At 52.6% G+C, this 23,091-nt stretch overlaps 2 protein-coding genes across 3 annotated transcripts in view; both read left to right on the plus strand.

Moving 5' to 3' along the window:
• The first annotated feature begins 448 nt into the window (after window positions 1-448).
• Window positions 449-7,347, plus strand: MRPS15 (mitochondrial ribosomal protein S15). Its single transcript, XM_077844724.1, has 8 exons — window positions 449-613; window positions 749-793; window positions 2,784-2,856; window positions 3,644-3,692; window positions 4,174-4,258; window positions 5,417-5,475; window positions 6,751-6,942; window positions 7,194-7,347. The coding sequence occupies exons 1-8, from the start codon at window positions 484-486 to the stop codon at window positions 7,245-7,247; spliced, it is 687 nt and encodes a 228-aa protein (XP_077700850.1). The 5' UTR covers window positions 449-483; the 3' UTR covers window positions 7,248-7,347.
• Window positions 7,348-12,186: 4,839 nt separating this feature from the next.
• OSCP1 (organic solute carrier partner 1) overlaps window positions 12,187-23,091 on the plus strand; it is a 30,866-nt gene continuing 19,961 nt past the window's right edge. The window contains exons 1-2 of one of the 2 annotated variants that reach the window (XM_077844748.1): window positions 12,187-12,402; window positions 18,456-18,485. In XM_077844748.1, the coding sequence (XP_077700874.1) occupies window positions 12,291-12,402; window positions 18,456-18,485 (142 nt within the window). In that variant the 5' untranslated portion in view covers window positions 12,187-12,290. The remainder of the gene's footprint in view (window positions 12,403-18,455; window positions 18,486-23,091) is intronic. The other variant, XM_077844749.1, reaches the window with a different exon arrangement.

Below are 23,091 nucleotides of genomic sequence, written 5' to 3' on the forward strand. Positions count from 1 at the left end.
AGTGAGTAAATGAATGGCTGAGCTTCCATCCCAGCCCAGGGCTGTCCCACTCCAAGATCCGCGACCTTCAGCTCGAGGCTTACGGGGCTGACACCCAGCAGCTCTCAGGGGAGCCTCATCCAGGAGGATGGAGGAAGAGGAGGTAGGGAGGAAGGCTACTGCAGGCCCTGCAAAAAGCCTCCAAAAGGCCAGGGCTCCAGGCCAGGAGCACAGAGCGGGAGTAATGGGGGGGGGGGGCGCAGGCCCACGAAAATAACGACCTCTGAGAAGGTATGCAGCCCCGCACGCCGCGAACCCGGGCGCAGCCCCCCGCCCCGCGCAGCCGGAGCAGCCCGAGCCGCCCCCACGCCGCGGCTCGCGCTCCCGATCCATTCTCTCGGCCATCGGCTGCTCCGGCCTCGCCGCCGCGCTCCATTGGTCGAGCCTGGGGCAGCATGGCGGCGCCCTTGGGAGCCGGGCCCGGGCCGCGGGGCGCGAGTCGCCATGCTGAGGACGGCGTGGAGGGCCCTGCGGTCGCTCGCGGCCCCGGCAGTGGCCCGGGCCTCAGTCCCCGGGCTGCCGGGCGGAGCGCCCAGGCCTCCCTCCCGCCGCTGGGGCCTTCCCTGTCCTCGAGGTGGGGCGTCGGGAGGCGGGGCGGGCGGACGCGGGGGATCCGGCGGCGGACGATGGGGGGCGGGAGGGGGGAGGAGGAAGGGGCGCGAGCCGGGGCTCTAAGGACTCGGGGCTCGGCCCTCGCTCTTCTGCGCAGGTGTCATCGTCCCGGCCGGGCACGGATATGCCACCCAGAAGGCAGGTAGGAGCCCTCGTGGGGGACGGACGGCGGAGAAGGCCTGCCTGGGGGGGGGGTGGGGAGCTGGAGCCTACGGGGGGGGGGGAGGAGCTGGAGCCTGCGGGGGGGGAGCTGGAGCCTGCGGGGGGGGGAGCTGGAGCCTACGGGGGGGAGGAGCTGGAGCCTGCGGGGGGGGGAGCTGGAGCCTACGGGGGGGAGGAGCTGGAGCCTGCGGGGGGGGGGGGGGGGAGCTGGAGCCTACGGGGGGGGAGGAGCTGGAGCCTGCGGGGGGGAGCTGGAGCCTACGGGGGGGAGGAGCTGGAGCCTGCGGGGGGGGGGGGGAGCTGGAGCCTACGGGGGGGGAGGAGCTGGAGCCTGCGGGGGGGGGGGGGGAGCTGGAGCCTGCGGGGGGGGGGAGCTGGAGCCTGGGGGGGGGGAGCTGGAGCCTACGGGGGGGAGGAGCTGGAGCCTGCGGGGGGGGGGAGCTGGAGCCTACGGGGGGGGGGAGGAGCTGGAGCCTGCGGGGGGGGGGAGCTGGAGCCTGGGGGGGGGGAGCTGGAGCCTACGGGGGGGAGGAGCTGGAGCCTGCGGGGGGGGGGGAGCTGGAGCCTACGGGGGGGGGAGGAGCTGGAGCCTGCGGGGGGAGGAGCTGGAGCCTGCGGGGGGGGGGGGGGGGGAGCTGGAGCCTGCGGGGGGGGGGGAGGAGCTGGAGCCTACGGGGGGGGAGGAGCTGGAGCCTGCGGGGGGGGGGGGGGGAGCTGGAGCCTGCGGGGGGGAGGAGCTGGAGCCTACGGGGGGGGGGGAGGAGCTGGAGCCTGCGGGGGGGGGGGGGGGGGCGGTGGAGGTGGCGGGAGCTGGAGCCTGTGGTGGGTGTGGGACGGGAGCCTGGGGGGGAGCGTGAGCCTGCGGGAGGCCGCGAGCTGGAGCCTGCAGGGGGGAGTGTGCTGGAGCTTGAGGGGGGGCGCTAGAGCCTGCGCACTGGGTGTGATGCGCAGGCCGACCCGGGGTTCAGGGGGACACTTGCTCCGAGCTGGGGGGCTGGTTTCCTTTCCAGGGCCTCCTGCGTGGTGGAAGCCCGGCTTCCTGAGTAATGATGGGGGGCAGGTTACTTACCTTACCTTAGATTACCTTAGAGTCTCTCTTTTTTTTTTTTTTTTTTTTTTTTTTTTTTTTTTTGAGTCTCTTCTAAACACTCCTAGGAGTGTCTCCTAGAGAGCCTGGGGGTTAGGAATCAGTGATAACCCGAGAAGGGAGCACACTCAGCACCGGGTGCCACACGTGTGTCTATCAGCGGGTATTGCTGTGATTTCCCTAAAGGCAAAGCAAGGTCAGAGTGGAGAGGACCAGTTGATCCCTCCTCGTGCCTCTTCTCACCTCCAAGGGAGTATGACACACACAAAGGCTGAGGGTTTTCCTTTTTTTTTTTTTTAAGATTTTATTTATTCATGAGAGACACAGAGAGAGGCAGAGGGAAAAGCAGGGAGCCCGATGTGGGACTCGATCCCAGGACTCCAGGATCACGACCTGAGCCCAAGGCAGACGCTCACACGCTGAGCCACCGGGGCGTCCCAAGGCTGAGGGTTTCCTATATGGGGTCTCTGCTTGGTGCTTACCATGTCCTAAAACTAGGGTTTCCTCCTCAACCCCTTATTTCATTCATGCTGTCAGCCAGCAAGTGTTTGTTGAGTGTTTTATGAGAGGCCATGGACCAGATTGGGGGGGAGGGGGGAGGGGATAATTCAGGCCATCCACAAGAGCACCCATCACAATGGGGGATCTTAAGAGGTGTGAGAAGTTTAAAGACAAATTACAGGATCTTAGGAGAGTCATCTACTCCCAACGTGAACTATCAAGACGTTGCCTGCAGGATTTGCAGAGGAGAGGCAGAGCGCGGAGATCTCTAGTGCCTTGCTTGAGGCTCTGGGTGTCTGTGACAGTTAGTGACAAGAGCCAGGACAGGGAGGATGGGCAGTGAGAGTTGACTCTGGGTGTTTTCCTTCCCTACGCTTGACAGTCCAGCCCACCCAAGATGACCCACCTCCTTCGACGCTGCTCAAAGACTACCAGAATGTTCCTGATATTGAGAAGTAAGCAGGGGGCCCTAGGAGGATTGGGAAGGAGAGAGGGAAGATAGCAGCTTCCGAGGCCTGGCGCACTGTATCTGGAGCTTGGTGATAGAATCGGGCCGAGAGCTGCCCAAGCCCAGGCTTGGTGCGGGGCAGCAGGGGCAGATTAGAGTTTGTGGAGCTCAACAGCTTGCCTTGTTTTGTTTTGTTTTGTTTTGTTTTGTTTTTATACGGAGGGAACGTGCCTCACGGGTCTTTGAAGATGTCTCATCTTTTGATCTTCACAAAAGGCCTGTGAGAGAAGAAACAGTGTCCCCATTTTATAGATGACTAATGTCTGCACAATGTCATACGGCTTCTAGGGGCCAGGGCTGAAAGACACCAAAACCAGGATCCTTCTGCTCAGCCCCTTCCCTGTACAGCGGGAACTGGGCAGTCCCTTCCACTGTACAGTGTCAGGAGAGAAAAAAAAAACAATGATTCTAGAATTGAAATGTCTCAAGACAGACTGAACCATATTCTAGCCGAAATGAAAATCCTCCCCCTGCCCTCCCTATGAGGAGCCTGGAACAGTCAGGCTGACAGCCCCAATTCTGTGCAGTTGTCCCATCACTCCCATGTTCTTGGCACAGCAAATCCAATTCGTGCTGACTTCTAAGCCCTGGGAAGGGGCTCCCACTTCCACAGAGACTCTTGTGTTACAACAGAAATTTTCAGTCATCCTTGCTTTTCAAACTGAAATGGAAACAGCGCTGATTCCCCTTTCCCTCTCCCCCACACCAGTCTCATTGCTCTGGTTTTCCCACAGGGTTGACGATGTCGTGAGAAGACTCTTGTCTTTAGAAATGGCCAGCCAGGTGAGTACCTGTGCCAAACCTCAGCCTCTCCCAGTCCTCTCCTCTGGGATGCCCTCCTACTATGGTAACACTTTATCCTGTGCTTCTCAAGTCACAATATTTATCCCGCTGTCATTCTGTGTCCATTTGTCCATCCCCCAGACCGAGCATCTATCTCTAGGGCAGGGACGGTCTTGTTCTCTCACTGTATCCCTAGCACCCAACAAACAGTAGGTACTCAATAATGATCTAATGCCTGAATGAATGAGCACCGTTTGGAGACACTCATCTAACAAGCTGTGTCACCTGTCATTGGCCTTAGGCTCACCTAGACGTGAATGGCCATATGCTGACCAATGGCCAAGGCCTGGTGAACAGAGTGAAGCCAGGTGCGGAGCTTTATGGCTTCATTTCTATGGCTGCAGCCAGGGCCTTCAAGGTATAAAGGCTAGTTCTTAGGGAGCAGCAGACCTCACGGATTCTCTGTCTCTATCTTCAACAGAAGGAGAAGCTAAAAATCAAGCACCAGCAGCTGATGAGCAAGATTGTGGCAAACCCTGAGGACACCAGCTCCCTAGAGGCTCGAAGTTGGTCGGGGCCCTTGGGGAGTGGGAGTGCAAGGGAGTCAGCTAGCTGGTATTTGGCCCAGGTGCCTTGTCTACAAGGGTACCGGGTATTAGATGTGGTTTGATGAAGCAAGAGGCAAAAAGGACCCAGGACAATAAAAACTGGACTCTGTGAGGCTGGAGTCAGCATCCAGGTCCCACCTCATATCTCTGTGGTGAGCCCAGGCAAGTGTCCTCAGGAACCAAAGCTTGTCTCCATGTCTCTACTCTGCAGCTAAGGTGGTATGAAGGGGCCAGGAGGTCAGGGCCAAGGTTCCACCTCGCTCTCTGCAATGCTGCCAGAACTCAACTGTGTGTGCAGGAAGGGCCTGCAGTGGGGTGAGCGTCTCTCTGGGGCCACCGGCCTCTTCTTTGCCCCCATGTCTGCAACACAGGCAGGAATCAAACAAGAGGCTTCCCCAGGAAGGATGTTGCAGGGCTTTGGGAGATGAGCGGGAGCTGATATTCTGAAAACTTATTAGGGAAAACACAGAGTTAAGGGTGGCAGCTGAGAAGGGAGAGGAAGGGGTAGACCCTTCACAGTTCTAGAATCTAATCTTCCTGCATTGGCTAGGACTGCCAGCGCCGTGTTGAATCATTAACAATGACGGTGTGTATCTAGACTAATCCTTGAATTTAATAGGAACGTTCTGAAGTTTTGCCATTAAGAATGCCGTTTGCTGTAGTATGAACTCTATTCTTGTGAAAGCACAAATACATGAAAACGCGCATTAGGAAGAATTTAGTTATTTTTTTCCTCAAAGGTGATATTTGGTGTATCTTTTCTCTATCATGATGATGTATATTTTATAAAATTTCAATAATCAGGTATTTGTTTTTAATAAATAACACTGTAAAAGCTTTTATTAAACAACAACAACAAAAAAGAAGGCTACTTGCTATGGTTTGGACAGGATTCCTTTAGAAGATTCAGGAACGTGCCTTCCTTAGGTTTTGCCTTCCGAAGGAAAGATAATCCAAAGTCTTTTAAGATCTTGGACTCCAAGTGCTCTGGGAATTGTAGAGAGCTGCACCACAGCATTGATGATTGTTATTCCTTGAGGTCTTAAAACATAACCCAGGCCCCAGGCCCTTCCTTCCTCTGTGCCAGCTCTCATCCTCTGTGGTTTGTGGTTTCAGTTGTTGCCTTGACTGTCAAGATCCGCAATTTTGAAGAACACATGCAGAAACACCGAAAGGTAAACCCTGGGCATCGCTCACAGCTACTACAGCAGCGGAGGGGACAGGAATCTGAGGGGTGAAGGGCTCTGGGTCCAGAGGAGCAGCTGGAGAAGCCAAGTGGCTACAACACCAGGGTGTCCACCCCTCAGCTGCAGTGGGAAAAACCTTTCCCTCCTGCCTCCAATAGAAAAATGGGAGCCTTACAGGGCTGCGCTGAGTGGTCACCAGGGGGCACGAACACAAACCTCAGGCGTGCCCCCAGTGTCTGACACATAGCGGGTGCTCAGTAGGTATCTCTTGAATGCACAAATGGGGTCACGTTGGCCTCGGTTCAGACCTCAGCTTTGCCATTTCCACCGACAGATGTGTGACTTTGGGGAAGTTGCTTTACGTGCCCACGCCTCAGTTCTCCTGTCTATAAAGTGGGGATCGTAGCAGGACTCGCTGGCAGGATAGCAAGGACTACCTAAAATATGAAAGCACCAGCATAGCACGGTCATGTGAAGTACTAGGCCTTGTGCTGAATTCTTCACATACATCAGCTCATTTAGCCCTTCTAGCCATCTTTCTGTTCCGTTGTGCAGAAGAATGATCCAGGCAGGGGGTAATTAAGTTATTCCTCAGAGCACAGCACTAGGAAATGATGTGCTAGGACTTGAAATGAGGTGGTCTTGCTCCAGGGCCCATACTCTCAACCATGATGCCATATCCCAGCACAGCACTGGGCACAGAGCTGCCGTAATTAGGCAACTGCGGGTATTCTTAATATAAACACATCATGGTAAATACAGACTAGTCCAGCACTATGCAGGGGTGGCACCCCAGAGTTCCTGGAGCCAGTTGAGCCTGTTCTTCGGAGATGAGATTTTCGCTCATTCGGCCTGTGGAACAGCAGTCCCACTGCAGAGAATCCTCCCAGAGAAGCCCAAGGCCTTCCCTTCTCTCCACCTCAGCTGACAGTGTGCTGAGCTCTGGGGAGGCTGAACGTGTAGGGGAAAGAGCATGATATTTGGAGGGAGACCCATAGATACAGATTCAAGACCTGACCTCACACAAGGTCCTACCCTATACAGTTCTAGAGCCTTCTATGAATTCAGTGACATCTTTGAGCCTTTCCCCCCACCATCTATAAAATGGGATAACAATGACAATACCCACCTCAGAATTGCACTAATATTTGTATAAGATTGTTGGAAGGTTTCGGTGAGATGATAAAGCGACCATCCTTTGCTGTAAAGTGGCACACCGCTTATTTGTGTATAACACTGAAAGTAACACCAACTCTCTCGCAGGACAAAGTGCACAAGCGCTATCTGCTGATGAGCATCGACCAAAGGAAAAAGTTGCTCAAAAACCTCCGTAAGACCAACTACAGCGTCTTCGAGAAGACATGCAAGGAGCTAGGGATTGAGTACACCTTCCCCCCTCTGTACCACCGGAAAGGCCACCAACGCTGGGTGACCAAGAAGGCCCTGTGCATTCGGGTACGAGTCAGAATTGCTGCTTTGATTGGCTCCGCTCTGGGACTGTGGTAGGGAGAGGGAAAGGGGAGGGTTGTCTGTTCCTGCCTAGGCAAGGATCTAGCCCCAAGGCCTTGAGGAGGCTCACAGGCCATCACCCTCACAGAGACAGGCTGGCCTGACCATCCAGGGAGGTCTCGTCTCACCCCACCTGCTCCAAACCTGAGGTTTTTGCACAAGATTATAGTCTCTTCCTGCTCCCTTTTCATCTCCAGGTTTTCCAGGAGGCACAGAAGCTCAAGAAGGCAAAAAAGGGCCTTAAAAGCTAAAGCAGCAGCCCAGAAACAAGGCCAGAAGAACCCAGAGAGCCCTTCCAAAGCTGAACCAGAAGCAGTCAAAGAAAACCAATAAATTGATTAGAGTCCTGTCTTCCGGCATTGAAAGATAATAGGAGAGCAGGTGGGGTTCTGTGTGGCCTGAGGAGGAGGAAGAGGAACTCGTTCTTTCACTCAGCTCTGGGGTCCCAGGCTGTGGGAGGCAGAGCCTCTGCCCTCTCACACCAGAGGACACACTCTCACAACACACCTTACACACGCATAAACACACTGTCGTCCAAGTGACATTCCTGCAGAAGTAAGATTGAGCGCCTAGCAGCACGGAGGAAGATGGCCGGCTTGTGGCCTGGCTGCCGGGTGACAAGGCCAGCTGGAAGAGTTGCCTTCTGGACTGGGCCCTGAAGAACAAGTAGAAGTTCAGCAGGCAGAAATGGGATGGGAAAGCAACCTGGGCAGAGGGCATTGCGAGTGCAAAGGCAAAGACGTCAACAGGTGCACATCCAAGGGGCAGAGGGAAGAGGAAATAAAGCTTGATGGGTAAGCCGAAGCTGGGTGCAAGAGGCTCGATATGCTGGCTGCCCTCTAGGGAGTGGGGGAGGACCTTCCAGAAGGAGTGATGACTGCACCAAGTCTCTGTTTTAGATGGTTAAGCAGCAGCAGTGTAGGGTAGATGGGAGGAGCAGACATTGTTTTGGGTTCAGGGGTACTGATGTTCAGGTTGAGAATCTGATAAAAAGCTACAAGTCCTACCCACAAGAAACTGCACACACATAAAACATTCCTTATAAATTCTGGGGAGTTCCGGATGCCTCTTTTCTTGCAAAGCTCACCCGTTCACACCAAGTGTCCAAGCCTTGGTGTCTGAGTATGCTTGGCGTGTTTGAAGAACCCAAAGAAGACAGTGTGTCTAAAGTTGAGTGAACAAGAGAAGAGTTAGGAAGAGATGAAGTCAGAGGGGAAAGCAGACACCGGAATATAGAGTTTTCTGGAGGTATTAGACTGTTCAGGCTGCCGTTAGAAACCATAAACTGGCGAGGAACCTGGGTGGCTCAATGGTTGAGTGTCTACCTTTGGCTCAGGTCGTGATCCCAGGGTCCTGGGATCGAGTCCTGCATGGGGCTCCCTGTGGGGAGCCTGCTTCTCCTCTACCTATGTTTCTGCCTTTCTGTGTGTCTCATGAATAAATAAAATATTTTAAGGGGGGTGGGGAATCCCTGGGTGGTTCAGCGGTTTAGCGCCCTGTTCAGCTCAGGGCATGATCCATTGAGCCCATCAGGCTCCATGCAGGGAGCCTGCTTCTCCCTCTGCCTGTGTCTTTGTCTCTCTCTGTCTCATGAATAAATAAAATCTTAAAAAAAAAAAAAAAAAGACAATTCACACATGTGCAGTCTGCTCCAGAACCTTTAAAAAAAAAAAAAAAAAAAAAACTGGCTTAAGGAGGCTAGGAAGTCCGAGGTCTAGGTGCTTGTCAATTCGGTTTCTGGTGAGGAATCTGGTTTGCAGGTGGCTGCTTTCTATGTCCTCAACATGCAAGGGGAGACAAGATCTCTTCCCTTTATAAGGGCACTAATCCCATCATGAGGATCCTACCCTCATGACCTCCCCTAATTCCTAATACCTTCTAAAGGCCTCCCCTCTAAATACCATCATGTTGGGGTGTAGAGCTTCCATTCATGAATTTGAGGATGTACACAAACAGTCACAACAGTGGGGGAAAGACTTTGGACTTCATTCTTAAAGGAAAGCCCAAATAAGGGGAAGATGTGTTAAAGTGGCATCCAAAGAGCAGTTGGAAACATCCAGGACTGCAGCAAGGCCTAAGCTGGAGACAGGCTCAGGGCTTGGGTTTACATGGTGATTGAAGCCACGGGTGTTGAGTGAAGTTGCCCAGGGAGAGCATGTAAAGGAAGAAAGGGCCATGTCAGAATGGGTAGGATGATCTCCAGGCATATTCTGCCTCTGGAGCAGCTGGGGGCGGGGTGGGGGGGTGATGTGACGAGAACAGAGCCTGGGGTCCTGTGGAATCAGAAGTGAGATGAACGGCTCAAAACCAGCCTCGCTGTTCGGATGTCACCTCCAGGAACACTAGGGAAGGCCTATGGGGCAGGCCTTTGAGTGGACGCAGCTACGTGGAGATCCCACACTGGAGGGCCAGGTGCCATCATGGCGTGGGGGGGTGGGTGCTAGGGAAGGTGAGAAAAGGGATCCCATGGAGCAGGCCCTACAGGAAAGGCATTGTAAGGGCTGCCTTAGGCACAGCATCTCTAATCCTTAAGGCCACCTTCCTCCCCCATCCACCCCCTCTTGGCATGGTTATTCTCAGTTTACCGTGTGAGAACTGAGGCTCACAGGTTAGGTAACTTGTCCAAGTTCACACAGCTGGTTAGAGACAGACCTAGGAATCTGGGCCGCACCTGTCTTTACTCCAAGCCTGCATTCTGCTCATCCTACCACACTGCCTGGGGGCAACAAGCGGCCTGAGCCGCTATGGGAGGAGTTGTACTATAGCATAGCAACGAGCTATCGGCAGCTTAACCTAAAGTGTGAACCCGGGCTGCTCGATACATTCCTATCCTAGTTATTGTCCCTTTCTTTTCTTTTTTTAAGATTTTATTTATTCATTCATGAGAGACAGAGGCAGAGGGAGAAGCAGGCTCCATGCAGGAGTCCAATGTGGGACTTGATCCCGGGACTCCAGAATCACGCCCTGGGCCGATGGTACGTGCCAAACCGCTGAGCCACGCAGGGATCCCCGTTATTGTCCCTTTCAAAACCGCATGGACCAGGCAAAATCAAGTTAAAGCCCTGGACTGCCGGCCTTCAACTACTGTATAGCATCTAACGCTGAGATGGTTAAGGACCAAAAGGTCTTCGTGGTAAAGCAGTTTCGGTGGGATGGAGCGCGCTGACTCCTAGTTGCAGTGAGGTAGGAAGTGAAGGTGTTAAGGAAACGCGGGTGGTGACTGTAGACTGCCCTTAAAAACTTGGCTGGGAAGGAGAGGGGACCAGAGAAGGTGTGCTAGGACTTGAGCTTGGGCAACGTCAGGGCAAAACTGCCGAGGTAGGCAAGGTGGGAAGAGGTGATGTGCCACTGAGGAGGCAGAGCCCACGAGGCAGAGGAGTTTCGCTGGATTAGGGGCAATGATCTCCAGAAAGGTAGTTGGAGGGGCACCCGCGTGGCTCAGCTGGTTAAGCGATCCAACTTTCAGCTCAGGTCTTGATCTCAGGGTTGTGAGTTCAGGCCCCACGTTGGGCTCCACAATAGCTGCGGAAGCAACGTTAAAGAAAAAGTAAATAGGGATCCCTGGGTGGTGCAGCAGTTTAGCGCCTGCCTTTGGCCCAGGGCGCCATCCTGGAGTCCCGGGATGGAGTCCTGCGTTGGGCTCCCAGCATGGAGCCTGCTTCTCCCTCTGTGTCTCTGCCTCTCTCTCTCTCTGTGTGTGTGACTATCATAAATAAATAACAAAAAAAAGGAAAGAAAAAGTAAATAGAAGGGGAGTTGGAGGCCGAGTAGAGCGCGTCGAATGCCACACTGAGGCATTTAGACTGTGACCCCGCAGACAGTTGGGAGCCACCCAAGGGATGCTTCCCATCGACCACGGCAACTGCTAAAATTCATCCGAGCAGCCAGTGCTGGAGGGAAAGGGCAGGAGCAGGGAGGAGCATCCTAACGCGGGCAGAAGAGATGGATGTGAGAACGATTTGGGGGAGCAGAAGGGGTGACTGGTAACAGCGCCCGGGGAAACAGAGTTGGGAGCCAAGGCCCAGGTGTCGCCCCGATGCCCGGAGGGGGAGGATTCGCAGGTTTCAGAAGTACTGAAATCCGCAGAAATGGTTGCTCGTCCAAGAAGAACCGCACAGCCGGCGCCCGGGAGGGGACGCGGGGCTCCGGGCGGCGAGGGAGGGGCCGCCGCCCTCGAGCAGGGCAGTAACGAGCAGGGCAGTAACGGGGCGCCGGCAGCCCCCCGCCGGCTTTGCTTCACCCCAAGCAGCTCTTGGGGCAGAAACGCAAGGTCAAGGGCTTCGGGCCCTTTCCCGGTTCCAAAGAAACGTCCGTTACCAATTTATGGAGCATTTCGGGGCATTTCGTGCAGTCCGGGGGAGGGGGGGCGGGGGGGGCTCCCTCCACCTAAGTGCGTGGGAGGACCGGCCTCCACCACCTGCCCAGGGCCCCAGGGCCGCGCCGCTAGGGACGGGCGGAGTCCTGCTCCAGCTTCCCCGTTCTCGGCCGGGGGACTGGGGGGCCGGGGGACTGGGGGGTCTGGGGAGCCGGGGGACTCGGGGGTCTGGGGGCCCGGGGATGGGGGGCCTGGGGGGGCCGGGGACTCGGGGGCCCGGAGGACCGGGGGGGTCTGGGGGGCCGGGAAACTGGGGGGCCGGGATGGGGGGTCTGGGGGCCGGGGGACTGGGGGGCCGGGGGTCTGGGGGGCCAGAGGACTGGGGGGTCTGGGGGGCCGGGGACTGGGGGCCGGGAGACTGGGAGGACCGTGGGGTCTGGGCGGCCAGGACCTAGGGGGAGCGGAGAACCGGGCGGCCGGTCGGGGGGCCTGGGGGGGCCTGGGGGCCTGGGCCGGAGGGCCGGGGACCGGGGCCGGGGCCTGGGGGAGCGAGGGACCGGGGCCGGGGACTGGAGGGCCTGGGCCGGGGGATCGGGGACTGGTGGGGCGGGGGGCCGGGGCCGGGGCCTGGAGGGCCGGGGCCTGGGGGGGGCGGGGGCCGGGGGCCGGGGGCCGGGGGCCGGGGGCCGGAGCCGGAGCCGGGGCCGGGACCTGGCCCTGCAGCCAGCGCAGGAGGCACAAGCAGCGCTCCCACCAGCGGCCCCACCCCCGGCGGAGGCCACGCCCCCTCCCGCCCGCCCAATCAGCATCCGCCCCCGAGCGCCTCCCAACAAACGGCCCGCTGATTGGCTGCTTCTGCCGCCCGGCCGCGTCGCCCCGGCAACCAGACAATCCGACGCGACGGCGGGACCGCGGGGCAACCAGGCCCCCGGCTCCCCCGCCTCGCCCCGCGTCCCGGGCTCCGCCGGCGTCTGGCACCATGTCGGTGCGGACACTACCGCTGCTCTTCCTGAACTTGGGCGGGGAGATGCTTTACATCCTGGACCAGCGGCTGCGGGCCCAGAACATCCCGGGAGACAAGGCCCACAAAGGTGAGAGGCGCCCGGCCCCCGCCCCCGCCCCTGGCCCCGCGGACCGGCCGGCACCCCTGCGCCCGCGCGCCGGCAGCCGGGGACCTCTCACAAAGCCGCGGGCCCCTCGGGCTCAAATGCCCCAAAAGGTTGTTTTTTCACAGCAGAAGGATTTAATGCCCGCTCTGCGGTGTGTCATTAGGGGACCTGACCACCACCCCGTCTATTTCCCCATCGCCTCGCATTGGAGGGATGACCCCCCACCTCGACCACCGATCCCCCCCCCCCCCCGGTGTAGGAGACCGAGCTACCCACCCCCGGGCGGCCCGCGCTGCTAGTGCAAGCAGCCTCCGCCGCCCACACCCCCCAGCAAGTGCCGAGCCCCCCGTCCTCCTCCCCTCTCCAGCCTCCTCCCGAGCTGGAGGCCAGGCTTGCTGATCTCAGAAGCCATTTCTAGAAAGGTGGGGCTCTGAAATAACAGATTAATAAGAAAACATACGAAAGTCACATTATTCCCTTCATAGTGGTTGGAAGAGAAGGCAGTTCTGGAGATAATTCTCTGAGAGTTTCCAAAACGCAAGATGCGTCGCCCCCTCTACCCCCGCACCTAACCCTCGGTTCAAATGACCACCCAGAACTCTGCCGCCTTTTCCTCCTCCAAGCCTCCTGGGATGAATGAAGTAGGAAAGAACTACTTACATTTCTTTCTCTCTTTCTTTCTTTAAGATTTTATTTATTTATTCATGAGAGACACAGAAAGAGAGAGGCAGAGGGAGAACTGGGTTCCCTGCAGAGAGCCCCATGCAAGACTCGATCCCAGGACCCCAGGATCAGGACCTGAGCTGCAGGCGGACACCCAACCGCTGAGCCCCCCCGCCAGGCGCCCCAGAACTATGTATTCCAAGGTAGAGAAAGAGAACTTGGTATAAAGGAAACTAATACAACCCCACATTAAACTTTTAATCCTCTCCAGCAGTCCGCACGCTCAACTGATGTTAAACGAACGCATTCAGATGTTAAGCATACATATTCAGATAATCACTGCTGCGTCTGTGCGGTGGAGCCCAAGTCCATGCACAAAGAGATGAAAAGCACTCCCTGTAGAATGCCCCCACCATCCCCATTCTGCACAGCGCTGCCCACGAGCTTTCTAAAATGCAAATCTGTCCATACTCCCTGCTACTCAAAACCCTTTGTCAGCTCTCACTGCTGTTTGGATGGAGACCAAGTCTTTGGCAGGACGTTTAAGGGCCCCTGCTGACCTGATCTCTCCCCACCTCTGCAGTCCCACCTCCCACCACTGCCTGCCTCCTGCTCTGTATCATAATAACACCAAACGGGGATCCCTGGGTGGCGCAGCGGTTTGGCGCCTGCCTTTGGCCCAGGGCGCGATCCTGGAGACCCGGGATCGAATCCCATATCAGGCTCCCGATGCATGGAGCCTGCTTCTCCCTCTGCCTGTGTCTCTGCCTCTCTCTCTCTCTCTGTGACTATCATAAGTAAATAAATAAAAATTAAAAAAAAAAAATAATAACACCAAACGGCTTGTAGGTCTACATGTAAACATGTTCATTCACGTTTCCGTGCTAATAATCCCCATTCTACCCCAAACGTCCCATTTCGGTGCTAATAGTTCCCGTTCCATCCTGCATTATTCAGCTTGAGAATCAGCTCCTTCAAGGAAGCCTCCCCACACCAGGAAAGGGTCTGAGAATACTCCCATAGCACCCCATGCTTGCCTCTCCCTACCTTTCACTGGTCTGTGGGTGTCTCCCCCGCCCATGATTCTCTTACTCAGCTTCGTCCTCCTGTACCTAGCACAGTGCCTAGACCAGAATAAATTGATGTCCAGTCAATGTCTGTTCAACTGATGATCCAAACTGGCTGTCTTATATGATGTTGCCGTTTCGTCCTCAAGAGGGTTCTGCTTTCCTTGGTACATATGTTCTGTGATTTCATTCAGGCTAACGGCCGGCACCAGTGAGCCGGCAGGTAGTCCTTGCACCAGCGGTCTGCATCTTGGAAAGCGGCGTTAAGTTAGCCATTAAGAGCATACTCTGCAGTCGTACCATTGGGTCCCAATTACAGCTTTGCCATTTTACTAGTTGTGGGACCTTGGAGTGTAAACCCTCGATAAGCCTGCTTCTTTTTCCATAACATGGGCATCATACAGACAGCAAAGTTGTAAGAATTGAATGAGATAATGTATTCACTATGTTTAACACGATGAGGAGGTGTTGGCTTTCAAGAGGGGATCTGAGCAAGACCCTGTGAATACGAAAGGACTGGCTTCCCTTGTCTTCAGGAGCTATAGTCCTTCTGGGTTTGCTAAATGCCACTTTAGGGAGTTTCGACCATTTTTAGAAATTCACATTCACACACTCATTCCTCCCTTCTGTAGTGTAGGTGAGTGTGAGACATGATGTGAGATGCTGGGTGGAGCCTGCTGCAGCCCTTCTGTGCATTCACTGGAAGTAGGGCTCTGGATCCATGTCATCTAGTAATGATTCTCAAGGTGGGGGACATACCTTCCTAACAACAACAACAAACATATTAAGCACTTAATGTGTACCAAGGACTCCTCTGACGACCTTAATCCCCACAACTATACTATCATGTGGGTCATACTATCCCCAATTTACAGATGGGGATACTGAAGTTAATTTGCCTTGGGTTACATAGCCAGAGAGAGAGGAAGAGTAAAGGATTTGAACCCAGGTCATCAGGCTCCAGAGCTCATCCTCTTAGCAGATATGTCCTTCACCACTGGACCCTACTTCCATATTTGGGGGGACTGTATCAGAATCTTTGAGGGCGAGGGGGATGGGAGGTCAGAAAGAGAGGGAGAGCTCTGAAAAAACATCGTCCAGTGGACCCACTGATTTCAGGAAAGAAATGACAGAAAGTAAGCGGCTCATGGGGACTTGCAGAAGACAGAAAACAGGGTCGAGGGTGTAGGCTTCAGAAAGCTGAGAAACCCCCGTCTATCCCACCCCTGAGAGCTGGCGTAGTTGCAGGAGTCACTGTGACAATTGCTAGTGTGCCCAGAGGCCTATAAAACACCAAACAGGGTAAGCAAGTCCTTGTCGATACTGTGAATGGAAATCATATCTTTTCTAGGTGTTTTCATTATCTTACAGGACTAATTGGTCTCCCGGAGGCCAGGCCTGTCCCACAAGGCCAGTGAGGATCCTGCCGTTTCCACCACAGTGCAGCCTCTAGTTTAGCATTCAACAGAAAGGAAGTTCTCTCCGCGTGGGGCAACTTTTGAGTGTTGCATAGGAATGTCGTCCCCCCCCCACCTTTTTTTAAGCAATAGCAAGAATAATAAGAGCGGCCTTTGCCTCACTCAGGCCTCACTTGTGGCCTCTCAGAAATCCTCCTAAATAAGACCCTATTACATTCCATTTACATTCCTCATTTTACAGAAGGGGAACCTGAGACACCCAGCCGGTAAGTGATTTATATCCCCCCCACCACCACCACCCCAGGACGAGCACATCACAGTGAAGCCCTGAACGCCCCCAAACACGGTGGTGAGGTTCAGTTTTTATTTTTCTAGTTCCAGCTTCACAGGCAGCTCTGGGCAGCCTTGGGCCTTCCTCCCACTCGGAATATAACTAAAGCGACGCTGGCCTAGGCAAGTCCCCCGGGGCACCAGCACAGAAGGGCGGGACGTGGTTCCCTGCCCCGGAGCCCCGGAGCCCCGGGAGGCCCGCGCGGCGCTGCGGCGCCCTCTGCCGGAGCTGAGCGTCACTGCCCGCAGGAGCGCGTTGGGGGACCTCGGTCGTTGGCGGGGAGCCCCTGTCCCCGCACCCCACGCCGGCAGCCCCTTGTGGCAGCACCCCTCTGAGTTCCCACGGACCCGCCTGTAAAATAAACGCCACCCGAATCAGAAGCTGTGGATTTTATGCCAAAGAATCCAGCACCTGCTCTAAGAAGGCCTGGCCCTTGCTGCAGCTTCCCCAGGGCTCCCTCTCCAAAAGCCCCTGACCTGGCAATGGGAAGCCTTTGCCGCCAGCTAGGGCAGGGCAGGGCTTTCAGACAGGTGTCTCAGGTGTACTGAAGGCGCCCGGATGCCTGACCTGGTTACAACCTCAGAAACCCCCCTCCGAAACAATCCAGGGCAGTTGCTTCCAGGGACTGTTAGCTACAAAATGTTTTTATTTTTTTTTAAGATTTTTATTTATTTATCCATGACAGAGACACACACACACACACATGGGGGGGGGGGGGGGGCAGAGACACAAGCAGGTTCCACGCAGGGAGCCCGATGTGGGACTCGATCCCGGGTCTCTAGGATCCTGACCTGGGCCAAAGGTGGTGCTAAACCGCTGAGCCACCTGGGCTGCCCCAAAATGTTTGTTGTTTTTTTTTTTAAGATTTTATTTATTTATTCATGGGAGACTCAGAGAGAGAGAGAGAGAGAGAGGCAGAGACACAGACAGAGGGAGAAGCAGGCTCCATGCAGGGAGCCTGATGTGGGACTCAATCCTGGGTCTCCAGGATCACGCCCTGGGCTGAAGGCAGGTGCTAAACCGCTGAGCCACCCGGGCTGCCCTGCCCCAAAATGTTTTTAAAATGTGGCTGTGTTTAGAACCCTATTTATGGGGTTGGGTTGGTGTTCTAGGTTGAAATCTCTCCCCCCCCCCAAAAAAAAAAGAAAGAAAAAGAAAGAAAGAAAGAAAGAAAGAAAGAAAAAAAGAAAGAAAGAAAGAAAGAAAGAAAGAAAGAAAGAAAGAAAGAAAGAAAGAAAGAAAGAAAGAAAGACCATATTTCAACCTTTATGGAGGGGGTCCAAAGCTGTGATGTAGAGAAAGCAGAGCCAGCTAAGTGAGGCCAGCTAAGTAAGTGCTCAGTGTGTGTCATCCATTTCCTCCCCCACAGCAACCCCATGAGAGAGATGCAGTGATGATCCCCATTTTACAGATGAAGAAATTGAGGTCCAACAAGTTGCTGGAAGTTACATAGCTAGGAAAAGGCTAGAGCCAGGTCCCAAACCACAAAGGGTCTTGGTTCTCACAGATTCCTCCAGCCAAGCACATTTTCCTTCATTTGCTCTCCTCTTCGCTGCCTCTGTCCTCAAGGGCTTTCTTTACAGTGATCAGTATATCAGAAAAGTAAGTCAGAAACAAATGAACTTTTTTTTTTCCTTTTATTTCAAGTTTCAAGTTTTCTGGGCAATAGGTGCTCAGTCAGCTAAGCGCCTGCCTTCCGCTCGGGTTTCCATCCTGGAGTCCTGGGGATCAAGCCCCCGCATCAGGCTCCCTTGTACCTGCTCCACCGGGACTGTGCTTATCCCTCTGCCCTTCCCCCCTGCTCCTGCTCTCTCTCACCTGCTTTCTCACTCTCTTTCTCCTGTAAATAAATAAAATCTTTAAAAAAAATTCAGGTTTTCTAACTGGAGCAGTTCAATCTGTACTCTAGAAAGGGAAATCCTAACATTAATAAAAATCCAGGTGGTACAAAAAGAAAATCCTCTCTCTCCCTGCTCTTGGGAGTCTTCCTCAAGGAAATCAGTGTTTGTAAAGTCTTTTTTTTTTTTTTTTTTTTAAGATTTATTCATTTATTTTAGAGAGAGAGCAGGAGCAGGAGGGGCAGAGAGAGAAGGCAGGAGAAACTCAGGCAGACTCTACACTGAGCGTGGAGCCCGATGCAGGACTCGACCTCAAGACTCTGAGATCATGACCTGAGCTGAAACCAAGAGTCAGATGCTCAACTGACCCTGCCCCCCGGGGTCCCCTTGTAAAGCCTTATTTTGAATGATGTGTGTTCTCATAGCTTCTCGGGACTTTCAGGATAAACCCCAGGGGAGCTAGTCCTGCATTTCCCTCCCACAAGGCCCCTCTCTGGAAGGTATAGCCTCTCCAGGGCTTTTTTGGAAATTGTTATTTACGCATCATCCTCTTCAAAGGTTCAGGTGGAAGGCAGAGGATTTGCATTAGACATTAATGCAAACATGCAAAGTGGAGTACCATAGCCCAGGTCATTGGAATTGGTGTTTTTTAAAGCCTTCTTGAAAAGAATGTTCTTGCTTCATGAACTGGTGTTTTCTTTTTATATGCTTCATGTAGATGAATGGACAGAGGTGGACAGAAAACGAGGTATGCTATCTTTGGGCTGCATGCGTTCAGTCTGCATCCACAGGCTCACTCGGTCCTTCATCATTGGGCTTACTGGGGGACCTCTCTAAGTTATTTCCAAGGAAAAACCTAGGCATTGAGTTTCTCTTTAGCCAAGAGACTGGTTATACATTGGAATCTCTTACTTAAATAAATGCAGCATATAGGATGAAAACCAAGCCAACTTTGGCCAAAGGATCATATGGCACCTGAGGTATCTGTCTCTTCATCAGTTCCAAGTTTTGCAGGGACCGCCGGGGTTAACGGCTACACTTCTGGGTGGCCGTCCTCTTTGGTAGTCCAAACAATTCTGAGACAGTACCATGCAGCCAAAGAATTGTGCTCCGACACCAGTGCTCCTCCCTGAGCCATTCTCCTTAGCACACAGAGATCTCTATTGAGCAGTGGAGAAAACTAGAAGCCTGTGGCTGCCTGGCTGCCAGACCTGTGGGCCGAAGCATGCATGTACTGTGGCCTTATTGTGCCAAATCTTCAGTTTCCCCTTTACCCACAATTAGCAGCAAACCTGAAAATTTGGCCAGTTCCTCAGAATAAAACCTTAGCCTTTCTTACCCTTCAATGCCACAAGTTCCTTCCATCACTTGACATTTGGGTACTGTTTACACATGTCACCAGCCATCGTCCTCAATATTTTCCATGCTCTCGGTATACCAAGTATGCTGGGGAGATGACGTATGTAATATTTAAGAGCATGGGCATTAAAATCCAATACCCCATCCTAATTTCAGTTCCACCACCTGCCGTGTGACCCTGGACTTTAACCTCTCTAAAACCCAGTGTTCCTCCTTGACAGGATAAGGAGAGTAAATCAAAGTTGTCGAGGGATTTAAATGAGAGAATGCGTGGAAAGTTCTAAGCCTTGTGCCTGGAACATAGTAAGAATTCAAAAGTAGTAACCATCCAGAAGTAGTAGCTTCTCCCTTTTACCCTTGGTTCCAAGTTGTATGTTCCCAAGAAACAAACGTATAGCAGAGGTAGTTGGTAAAAACTCAGTTGCCTGCATCAAGAGAATCCTTTCATCAGGCCAGGCTCAAAGGAAAACCCAACCGAAGTGCCTGATACACCCTTAACTATATTTTATCACCTCTTGTGAGCAACGTCTGGCCCACCTCCTGACGCAGGGTGGAATTTCAGGCAAGAAGTGTGGATTATGAAGGCTGTTCGCAGACATAATTGAATCATTGGAATTTATTTGAACTTAGACACTACAAAATAATGAGCAGAAACCGACTTGGTAGTCAGGACCAGGACGAGCAACGTGGTATGTTAAGAACTCAGTTACTAACGCCTCTGATGCACCCGTGAAAAACTACATTCTTCCCTGCCCTTAGTCTCTGCCCGCAGAAACCTGGCTCCCAGCGCATCCCTGCCTCATGAAATCATGCAAAGCTCCCATGAGTGCCAAAAACTAACCCCAAGGCTGACCAGCAGGTCTGCTTAAAATCATTTCTCAGGTTGAACTGAAATACGAAGTGGGATGCTTTCTGCAGGGCAGGGACAGCTGTCACGTCCTCTTTGTGCCCTGGTGTCTATCTCCCGTCTAGTAGAGACTTAGGCCACCTCAACCAAGTGCTAAGTAAAGCACGATGTGAGACATACACCTTGTCAGCATTTGCCCCCATGTTCCTTCCACAGACTCACATTTGAGAGATGGGAGCTCTGGGTACCAGGGTCCAATCATAAAACCACCACTTTTCTCTTTGGGGTCACTTGTGTCACTGCTCTGCCCACAGGGACAGGGCGTGCTGTACTCTTAACAACAGGTAAGCTTCCTGGTTGTCAGGGGGCAGGGAGCCGTGGTGATATAGCCTGTTCACTTCCCAGGGGGAAAGGCTTCGTTTTCCTTTTTAACTTTGCCAGAGTGACTAACAATCACCCTGCAATTTTCTTTCTCTTAGAATTGATGTATTTGTGTCTAAGCTATTTTCCTTGATACTACTAGGGACTCAAAGACCCTGGAGAAATGGCTCAGCACCCAGGCAAATGGCAGCTGCCTTAAGCATTGACATAATGGGAGCTGATGTGATCCTTCCACTAGAGCCCTTCCTCTTTGGCACTCCTCCTTGCCCAATATAAATCCATGGAAAATTCTTCAAATTCTTTCTCTCAAGGCCTTATGTGTGGCTTTTCGTTTGTACCTACTTCCTTGCAAGTTCTGCATTTGATACAGGCTATCCTAAGACAAAGGGAGAAAACCCACCTGCTTGCTTAGTTCAGAGACAAAAGACTATTCATGAAACAAACCCAGAGAAGCTCATATGTCTCCAAGCTGTCCACACTGGGGAAATGTTAGTGAACATTAATGGCAAGCTGCAATGGGTTCAAATTGTCAGATGTGAGAGGTACCCTGGGTTGGTAATGGATTTGGTTCTTGCTCACAAAGAGGATGGAGCCTCAGGTAAAGTTGAAAGGGCAAGTATGAGTTCAACACTTCTATAAGGAGTCAGTCATTTAGTTCTTTTGTGTCTAAATGTGGGGGATCCCCTCCCCTCGCTCCATAGCCCTTCCATGTAAGATTTATTTTTATTTTTATTTTTTTAAGATTTTTATTTATTTATTCATGAAAGACACACAGAGAGAGAGAGGCAGAGACACAGGCAGAGGGAGAAGCAGGCTCCATGCAGGGAGCCCGAGGTGGGTCTCTATCCCGGGACTCCAGGATCATGCCCTGGGCCAAAGGCAGACGCTAAACCGCTAAGCCACCCAGGGATCCCTAAGATTTATTTTTTATTTGTTTATAAGATAGACTTCTTTTTTTTTAAGATTTCATTTATTTATGTATTCATGAAAGACACAGAGGCATAGGCAGAGGGGGAGGCAGGCTCCATGCAGGGAGCCCAATGTGGGACTTGATCCTGGGTCTCCAGGATCCTGCCCTGACCCGAAGACGGACGCTCAACCGCCGAGCCACCCAGGTGTCCCCCATGTAAGATTTAAATACAACGAGCCCTCAGCTCACCCTTCTCTCCCAAAATGCTCTTTGAGATGCCTTTTTTTTTTAAGATTTTATTTGTTTGTTTGTTTGTTTGTTTGTTTGTTTGTTTGTTTTAAGTAGGCTCTGCACCCAGCATGGAGCCCAACTTGGGGCTTGAACTCATGAGACCTGAATTGAGATCAAGAGTCAGATGCTTAACTGACTGAGCCACCCAGGCATCCCAAGATTTTATTTTTTTAAGTAATCTCTACACCCAAAGTAGGGCTCAAACTTATAACCCCAATATCAAGAGCCGCATGCTCTACAAACTGAGCCAGCCAGGCACCCTGATGCTGGCCTCACCCCAGGGTACTTCTACTTCTGTCAATTATTTAAAGCTGGAGAGGGTGCCTGAAACCATGACCTGAATGAGCTACCTTGTCTTCCATCTCTAAAATACACCATCACAACCAATCACCTGGTGCCAGCAACCTTTGGCAAGAGAAAGGGGCATTTGAATCCTTCGGTGATAGCCACTCATAAACATGAGTCACTCATTAAACAATGATTGATTTTGTATAATTATTGTAAGTCATCAGTTTTCTTTCAAGTTTTAATTAACTATGAATGTATATTCTCCGCGTCCATATACTGTCACCCTTAGGCCAGGATATATCTGGCTTAATTAAGAATAATCTGTGTTTGGGGCGCCTGGGTGGCCCAGCCAGTTAAGCGTCTGCCTTTCGGCTCAGGTCATGATCCCAGGGTCCTGCTCAGTGGGGAGCCTGCTTCTCCCTCTCCCTCTGCCCCTCCCTCAACTCATCCTCTCCCTCCCTCTCTCTCAAATGAATAAATAAAATATTTTTTTAAAAAAAGCATAATCTGTGTTCATACATACCTCTTCCTATCTCTTGTACCAAAGAGCTTTCCTAGCCTTCAACTAATGTTATTTCAGTAGCACAAAATGTCTGAATGAGTGAGTAAATGGAGAACTAGAATTACAGACACTTTGGTTTACACACGCCTTAGGATTTTTATTCTCACCAGATGGAAATTTTCCAATCGAACAACAATATGAGACATATCACCACAGAGTAACATCATCAATATTATAGGTCAAGTATAGAAATTAAGGCATTCTAAAATGGTGCTAATCTGAAGTACATGTCTTGTAGAAACATTAGAAATGTTTTCATCTCTAATCAGTGGGTAAACTTGTCTATTTTCATAAAATGTTTTTTTCTTGGGGCGCCTGGGTGGCTCAGTCAGTTAAGCGTCTGCCTTTGGCTCAGGTCATGAGTCCTGGGATTGGGCTCCCTGTTCAGTGAAGAGCCTGCTTCTTCTCCCTCTGTCCTTCCCCCCAGCTCATGCTCTCACTCTTTCTCTCTCCCTCTCTCAAATAAATAAAATCTTTAAAAAATTTTTTTTTCTTTAAAAAGAATCAGTCACCATTAATGGTCCCATTTTTATGAAATTGTGTGTAAAAACGTTATAGATTAGCTAAAAAGACCACAAAAAGAGCAGTGCTGTTTCTCATTTTTTAAATTTTTATTATTATTATTATTATTTTGCTGTTTCTCATTTTAAAGAGGAGATCTAATCTAGAATGTTCATAGAAATCTTTTTTAAAGATACATTTCCCCTATCATCAAG

The sequence above is a fragment of the Canis aureus genome, chromosome 13, assembly GCF_053574225.1.
Source record: "Canis aureus isolate CA01 chromosome 13, VMU_Caureus_v.1.0, whole genome shotgun sequence".
NCBI classification, from domain to species: domain Eukaryota; kingdom Metazoa; phylum Chordata; class Mammalia; order Carnivora; family Canidae; genus Canis; species Canis aureus.

What these genes read in the sequence shown, in the direction of transcription:
- MRPS15 (XM_077844724.1), top strand. Translation starts at nt 484, where the DNA reads ATGCTGAGGACGGCGTGGAGGGCCCTGCGGTCGCTCGCGGCCCCGGCA. An exon ending in CAGCTCCCTAGAGGCTCGAA is followed by an intron (nt 4,259 to 5,416) that starts GTTGGTCGGGGC and finishes TTGTGGTTTCAG; the next exon opens with TTGTTGCCTTGACTGTCAAG. An exon ending in AGAAGGCCCTGTGCATTCGG is followed by an intron (nt 6,943 to 7,193) that starts GTACGAGTCAGA and finishes TTTCATCTCCAG; the next exon opens with GTTTTCCAGGAGGCACAGAA.